This window comes from Anneissia japonica, unplaced genomic scaffold (assembly GCF_011630105.1).
Source record: "Anneissia japonica isolate Jap-2015-1 unplaced genomic scaffold, ASM1163010v1 scaffold10591_len99828_cov210, whole genome shotgun sequence".
Taxonomy (NCBI): Eukaryota; Metazoa; Echinodermata; class Crinoidea; order Comatulida; family Comatulidae; genus Anneissia; species Anneissia japonica.
The window spans coordinates 58,859-67,491 of NW_022728901.1; the positions used below are offsets into that span (position 1 = coordinate 58,859).

The 8,633-nt window shown below is 35.1% G+C and overlaps 1 protein-coding gene across 1 annotated transcript in view; it reads right to left on the minus strand.

The window, feature by feature from the left end:
* Window positions 1-8,633, minus strand: part of LOC117114564 (dual oxidase 1-like) — a gene marked incomplete at its 5' end in the record, with an annotated part of 35,261 nt that overhangs the window by 22,405 nt on the left and 4,223 nt on the right. Inside the window, one exon of the mRNA XM_033258241.1 lies at window positions 1,187-1,342. Coding sequence (XP_033114132.1) covers window positions 1,187-1,342 — 156 coding nt within the window. The remainder of the gene's footprint in view (window positions 1-1,186; window positions 1,343-8,633) is intronic.

Sequence of the window (8,633 nt, forward strand, 5' to 3'; positions counted from 1 at the left end):
CACATCATAGGTTACTGAGAGAATGGTTGGGAGAGTTGAAGTGTTCTGAAACAGGAAAACCTGTGCGATTGTGTCGGATAAAAGATTTGTGGTTTTTAAATGTGGACCTAAAATCAATGCCAGTTTCACCAAAATAATGATCATCTTCACAAATATTGCAGAATAACATATATACAACATTGTGAGCATCACAGTTAAGAGATTGCTCTATTACTCTGCCTCATTCTGGTTGCACTATTCATCTCCCCTCTCTTAAGAGATGACAATGACATGGTAGACTTAGAACACAAAATTTATTCAAAAACATGAATATTTCAACCCGTCCTCAGGTCTTATCCAGGTTCGGAGTAAGTATAGTAATAAATAAACTAATTGGGAACTGTAATTATAATGAGGCTAATATCAGTGTAGGAACAGAGATCTCAGTCGGAAATATCAATAAAGGAAATAAACAATGACATTGTATAAAGGAGCCGCTCAGATTAGACCCCCTCCAACATGATAAATAGCAAATAAACAAAAATATGTTAACTAACAGGCAAGTTCTAAAGCAAAGAGGCAGAAAGGCAGAAATAGAAACTCTATAATGATATAGAGAAATACAAAAATATATATGACTGAATAAATAGGGCTATAAGAAATAAGACTATCAAAAATATACTGATATGAAAAAAAATATATTTTAAAAAATGGGTCTATAATTAAACATGAAAAAAATAATAAATAAATAAATAAAACAATAAAATAATATGAATTAAGAATAATCACTGATTATACCAAAGTCCTTGTTTATTCCGAATATGTGGGCCTTTAATTGTGTTTGATTATATGTCTGAGTCCTGATATGTACCTTTCATTAAGAAGTTATAGAATGGCCGGGTGGAGTTGAAGTGGTCGGCTACAGGGAAACCCTTACTGTGATTGCGGAAGGATTGTTTGTGGTTGTTGAATTCGAGTCTGAATTTGTTACCAGTCTCACCAATGTACGACCCTTTGTCGCAAATGTCGCATGTTATGTGATACTATACCACGTTGGATGCAACGTTGGTTAATGGAGGGGGTGAATTGGGAGGTTAGAATGGGGAAGTTTGATGTGCGGATTAGTATTAAGGCATTTGCAGATGAGGCATATGGGTTAGGCATATATGTTAGGTGTATGTTTTTTTGTATTTTTTTATTGACTTACCAAATATCCAAGTCAGCATGGCACCGAATGAAAACATGTATGGTTTTTCACTCCCCTCAAAGTAGTCAAATGTATGCATATTTGTACACTTTTCCATTGAAGATGAGTTAATGATCAGAAGGTTGAGGGTTTTACCGACCTCATAGCATGGATCTTCTACAATGAGCAGACAAGGAACAAAAAATTAAAACTGAAATCAGAATCATCAATAAAAATATTAAATATAAATAAACAAGGAGAATGGGGTGTATGTCTATGACTGAAAGCACTCATTATCTGTTGTGTTCAAATTAATTTTGAGGCAAGTCTTCATCGTATCTCCTGTTATTACTACTACTACTACTACTACTACTACTACTAGAGGGTGCACTCGCTTCCCCTCTAGTATGTGAATGTCGCAAATGTTTCGATGCATGTTGCATGCTACAGTATCTCGCTCAGTTATTTTCTATACGTAATGTCAGCAGTGGTAGTTCAGGTATCCTTACAGGTTCTGATAGCAGTTTCATAACATATACATATTTAAAAACCACTGAAATAGATGACAGCAATGGTCAGGGCCAGCTAAAGCAAAGTTTTACTGTAACCCATTGAGAGGCCAAAAACCAACTGTGTTTGTTATCGACTGTGTTTCAGTCACATACAAACACATAAAACTGTCAACAAGGGACCAGGACCTGACCATATTCCAGGCAGGTTACTCCATGAATGTGCATCTCAAATCGCCCCATCTCTCACTTCACTTTTCAACCTGTCTCTATCTTCTGGCCGACTTCCTAAGGACTGGAAACTGGCCAATATTACCCTATCTTCAAGAATGGCTCAAAAACTAACCCTAAAAATTATCGTCACATTTCTTTAACATCTCTTGTCTGTAAGGTACTTGAACGTATTGTCAATAAGAACATCATGTCTCATTTTAGTAAATATAACTTCCTTTCTAACAATCAGCATGGTTTTCGAGCCAAACGTAGTTGCGAAACACAGTTAATAACCTCGTTCCAGGATTGGGCTGCGATATTAGACAAAAGCGGTTGCATTGACGTTGCTTTCTAAGACTTCTCACATGCATTCGACTCTGTGTGTTTTCCCCTTCTACTAAAGAAACTCCATTCTCTTGGGATCCATGGCACAAATTTGTCATGAATAACTGACTTTCTTTCTGACCGCTTACAAAGGACAGTTGTATCAGGCGAATCTTCAATGTGGACGAAAGTGGGTTCTGGTGTTCCCCAAGGCACAATCTTGGGACCTACTCTTTTTTTATCTTTTATAAATGACATTTCTGTTGTTGTAAACTCCACTATACAACTTTATGCTGACGACTGTATTATATATAGAAGCATTAAGTCCCTATCCGACTCTCACAATCTTCAAGATGATTTATCCACTGTGTTTAACTGGTCAACCGATTGGAATTTAGGAAAACAAAACCCTATTACATCATCAGACTTCTGTTATTCCCTTGGCAGCTATACTCTGAGTTGGTCAACATCAGAAAAGTACCTCAGTGTTACTATTGACAATACCCTTTCGTTCAAAAATCATTTTTCTTTAACAAGTAAAAGATGCAACAGACTTCTTGGAATTATGAAACGTGTGTTTCATAAATGCCCACAAACATCTTTAATCAAGCTTTATGTTTTCTTAATTTTCCACATCTTGAGTTATCTGCCTCAGCAATTGATCCCTACAGAGTGGGTGTTTGCCAAATGCTGGAACGTGTGCAGTGTCGAGTAGCCCGCTTCATTTGTAAAGACTACGAGTCCACTTACTGCTCTCTACTAAACAGACTAAATTTTTCCAGTTTGCATGAACGCCGAAAATACCTTCTTTTGAATTTCTGTTTAAAAATGTACCACAATTTAGTTGATCTAACTTTTTCCAGCTACTTCTCTTTCAATCACAACCAGACTCGATCTAATCACGATCTCAGACTTACAGTTCCAATGCACCACACTGATACTCTTAAATACTCCTTTTCACACAGAACTGCTGTTGACTGGAATGCACTCCCTAGGCATGTTATAGATTCTCCTTCTCTTTCTGTTTTTAAAACTAGACTACTATGCTATCTTTTCTCTTCATCATTCCAATTCTTATCCAATATGCCTTTAGATAATATCATTTTAATTGAATAACTATAACTCCTAAATATATTCCATAGGTTTTTATTGTATTTACCTTGATATTATGTAGACCTTAATTATTTTTTATTTAATTTATTATAGTCATTGTTACTAGGCATAAGTAAGCTGACTTTCACATCCTGTATATAAAGTGAACTTTTTATAATTAATTTATATTTTATTTAAATTTTTATTTTATTTATTTATTTTTATTTCTTTTTATTCATTTGTCTATCATATTTATTTTTTATTTTATTTATTTATTTACTTATTCTATTTATTTATTTACTTTTGTTAACTAGGCCTAAATATAAGTATTCACATATTTTTTTGGCAATTTTTTTTTTTTATATTCTGTTATATTTTAAAGTTTTTAATTTTAGTCTTTAAGTTTCTATAGTTTAATCGTTTCTTGTAGTTTTACTGCTTATTTTCTATAAATTGTATTAATCTGTCTAGGGGAGTTGTTTATATGGGCTTATGCCCGCTCAGCAACCCTTGCTTGCTTTTTTTGTGTGTTCGTTCCTTTACTTGATTGAATTGTGTATGTAATCTTTGTTGCAAGTGAAATAAATTTGAATTGAATTGAATTGAACAATAAATATATAAATTTATAAAACATTAAATCAATAAAAATCAAGCAGTTTAACAAAGCAGAAGAGAAAGAGAAACTGGGATAAAAAAAAAGAACCATCCGATACGTGGCGCAAAGTAACTAAACGGAGGGGCTATAACATAAGACATGCGATTTAAGCGAGCGCAAAAAAGTAGGAAAGGAATCAAGGATAACGGAATTTTTAATATTTTCAGGGAGTTTTTCCCAAAGTCTGCGGAACAACAGATGAATGGCAGAAAGATGAAGGGAGTTAGTTCTAGCATAAAGATGTCTAAACAAAAGCGTCTCTTGGTAATGGTAATGGTGGGAATATTTGTAGTGCGCCTTCCACAATAAAATTGTCTCAAGGCGCCGAAAAAAAGGTAGGACCATGAATTTTAAAAAATTAAATTATATTATATCTTATATTAAAGGGCCTATATTAATCAGAATATTTTTTTTATTTTATTTATTATCAGTTAAATAAATACAAATAAATGAATAAAGTAAATAAATAAGCAAATAGAAAATAAATAAATAAATAAATAATTGATAAATTAAGCCTTCAAAAACAGGCAGACCAAGAATGGAAAAAACCAAGCAGCAGCATGAAAAATGCGAACTCCTGTTGTTGAGACAGCGTCACCACCACTACCGCGTCTACGCAGGTACTCCGGCGACAGTATGCTGGGCTCTGGTAGCTTCCAAGCCTCGGATCTACTACCGTGCACTGCTAAGGTGGCGACGCCGGCTCAAGTAAGGGAGTTGCAACTTTAAGGAACAAAAAAACAAAACACTTAAATACTCTTAAACTACAAAAATTGTAAAAAGATAAACTTAAAAAAGGTGGGTTTTAAGTTTCTTCTTAAATGTATGAACAGAAGTTGCTTCACGGATAGAGGCTGGTAGGGTGTTCCAAAGTCTTGGTTCAGCGACAGAAAAAGCCCTAAGTTTTGAGTCGTGATGCTGGAACGGATAGTATGAATCTATTCATCGTTGATCTCATAGACCTACTACAAGTTACAGAACGTGACGTTAGAAGTTGAGAAATGTATTCAGGTGTCTTGTTGTGCAGGGCTTTGTACGTAATGAGCAGAATCTTGAATGTGATGCGCTTGTCAATTGGTAACCAGTGTAGATGATGGAGAACAGGTGAAATATGTTCACGTCTAGACACTCCAGAGACTAAACGAGCTGCCGTGTTAAGGCATAGCTGTAGTCTATTTAAACTACAGGCGGGAAGACCATACAGAATTGCATTGCAATAATCTAGCCGTGATGTTATAAGTGCATGAACTAACTTCAGAAGAGCATTTTTTGTTAGGAACTTTTGAATATGCTTGATGTTGCGAAATTTAACACAATGTGGTGGGCAAGTTTATCAAACGCTTTAGCACAGTCCAAAGAGAGAACATCAATTCGAGGAGGCTTAGGTTTATTGAGGGAAGATGCCCAGGAATATATCAAGTTTGTAAGTTGGGTAACACAGGACCGGGAAGAAAAAAATCCATGGTGAGAATCGCTGATTGGACAGCAATAAGCAACGTGATTGGATATACCAATCAAAAATTATTTTTTCAAGAACTTTGGAATAAAGTGGGGTAAGAGAAATTGGTCTGTAGTTGCAAATAGAGGACTTGTCTCTGGATTTATATATGGGAGTAATGTGTGAAACCTTCCAGGCAGTAGGGATTTTACCCTTCATAAGTGACATGTTAAATAAGTTAAATAAGAGAGGGGTAATAAATTCAGAAGCGGACTTTAATATGAATGGATGGACAGAGTCAGGACCAGGTGATTTATTTGATGATAAATCATTAACAACATGTTAATATGAGAGAGTTCGGGAATGGGAACGTTACATGCAGGAGGATCGACACAAGGGGGAGTAGGAGGACCAAAGACAGAAACAAAAAAATCATTAAATGAGTTAGCAATGACAAAGGGTGAAGATACGAGTGAGCCATTAATGTTAAAGGACAGGGGGACAGGTGAGCGTTTACGCTCTCTAATAAAGCGCAGAAAGCTTTACACGTGGAATCGCTGGTAAAAAGTTTAACATAAGAGTAATATGACTTAAACTACGTTACGGATAGATTTGTATTCATTCCAAGCAGCTATTGAACCAATGCGCATCGCCTTTCTAAACAATCTATGTTTTTTATTAATGCATTTTCTGATGTCACTGGTAACCCAAGGAGAATGTTTCCTCTTTTTACTGGATTTCAATGAAACAGAGTCGCGAATAATTGCGACTAATCGATTAATCTTCTCCAACGATATATATGCTATCATACTTAGGTAAATAAGGTAGTTAAGGAAATTATTACTCAAATCATTCCAAAATTATACTGGGGAATTAGGTGGACAATAACAAGCGACAAAAAGCATTTTACAATTATCAACTGAAATAGAAAAACATATACAGCAATTTCATGAGGAGTAGACTCGAGTTCATGACAATGAATTGGATTCAGTTCAGTTTTAATAGCTGCAAGCACACCACCTCCTTTCTTGGTAGATCTGTCTTTTCGGATTACAAAATAATCCTGAAGAAATCCTAAAGATGAAGTTAAGTCATCAGACGTGAGCCATGATTCAGTTATGGTTAAAATATCAATGCACTGAACAGAGAGAAATGCTTGGGTGGTTTTGTTCCGGATGCTGGGAACATTCATGATGATGCGGAGTGATGATGTTAAAACCCGGATGCAAAATACGTACATAAAATGTTGCTCTTTTGGCATTCCATACAAAACAACATCATAAACCCTTACCCTCTAGTATGTTAAACCTCGCGATTAGTTTCGAAAAAATAAACAATTATTTATGACCACTTAAAAATGTTGGCTTAATTACAGATGGAAATACACAACAATTCTACTTAAATTTATCACTGCGCCTAGACTCCTAACGTCCAGGACGTGATTTTTCAGGACCTTTGGTTACTGTATTTCCACTAGACAACCCAAGACTTCCATACTGAAAAATTGTTTTTTTATAAACCAAGTAATGTGATTCGTCTATTGTACAATGCAGCGAGTGTCTGGCTTTAGGAATCTTGAGGTTATAAGCTCTGATCCTCGCTGTCACAAGGTGATGAATTGGGAGAGGGATAGCAAGGCCTGATTACCTGTCCTAAAGGTGTATCATGGTGATGTGTGGTCGCTGGAACATTTTGCCATGCCCATGTCTTGATTGTCCCTAGTGTGTTTATAGAGATGAGAGGTTTATTTCACTTTTACCATTTATTGCTCTATGAAACAGTACAAGTCGGGGCAAGTTCCCTTCGCTCCTCTATTGAATCCCAGTTTAGTTCCTGGATCATCTTTGTGACACTTGAATCTCATTCATAATCATTAAACACAAACCTGGCTGCTCTACACTGAGCCAACTCTAATTGCTTTGTGTGTAATTTGTTATATGGATCCCATACTGAGCTTGCATATTCCAGGATTGGTCTTACCAGGGTTGTATATGCTTGGTTTTTAATTCTTTTATTTGATGTGCGCATGTTTCTATTAACATGCCAAGGATTTTATATGCTTTTGCTGTGATACTTTCGTAGCGAACACTCCATGATAGATCTTCTGATATGGTGACACCGAGTTAAGGATGCTGTCTTGCAATTTTCAGTTCTGTAGGCCTATTATCCATGTTGTATGCATGGTTCAACTTGTTTCTCTTTTTTGTGATGCTCATGGCTACACATTTGGTTGTCTTAACTTCATATTCCATTTCTTAGCGCAAGATGTTTTTTAAAAAAGGTTTTAAAATTGCTCATCTTAATATTCAGTGTTTAAGAAATAAAGTTGATAATGTAAGAACTTTATTACATGATATAAATGTTGGTATTCTTTGTTTAACTGAGACGTGGCTTAATGGTAATATTGACAATAATGAAGTTTTTATTGATGGTTACGAAATTTGTAGAATTGATAGACCAAATTCCCAAATTGGTGGTGGTATTTTACTTTACATTAAAAATAATCTGCTTTTTAAAGAAATTAACATTTTTAGTGAAGATGGAATTGAAGCACTTTGGGTTGAACTTAACTTACCCCATTCCAAACCTTTATTAATAGGTACAATATATAGACCACCCAGTGCAAAAGCTGAATATTTAACAAAACTTGACTCTATGTTTCAACGTTGTACATCATCATATGTTGATGTTGTTATATTAGGGGATTTTAATCTTGACATTACTAATAGGACTAACCAAAGGAAGATTAACAGCCTTGCAAAGCAAAGTAACTTAAACCAGCTAATTAAAGATTTTACAAGAATAACAAAAGTTAGTAAAACAATAATAGACCTAATATTTGTTACTACTCCTAGTATCTCAACTGCCGGTGTGATTAGCCTTGGAATTAGTGACCACTCTTTAATTTGTTTAAATCGTAAAATAAAAAAACTGAAAGCTCCTCCTAAATTAATTAAATCGCGATCATTTAAAAATTTTAATGAAAACAATTTCATTAACGAACTTAAAGATATTGACTGGAACCTGTCTCTTATACACATCTTCTTGATTGTCCCTAGTGTGTTTATAGAGATGAGAGGTTTATTTCACTTTTACCATTTATTGCTCTATGAAACAGTACAAGTCGGGGCAAGTTCCCTTCGCTCCTCTATTGAATCCCAGTTTAGTTCCTGGATCATCTTTGTGACACTTGAATCTCATTCATAATCATTAAACACAAACCTGGCTGCTCTACAC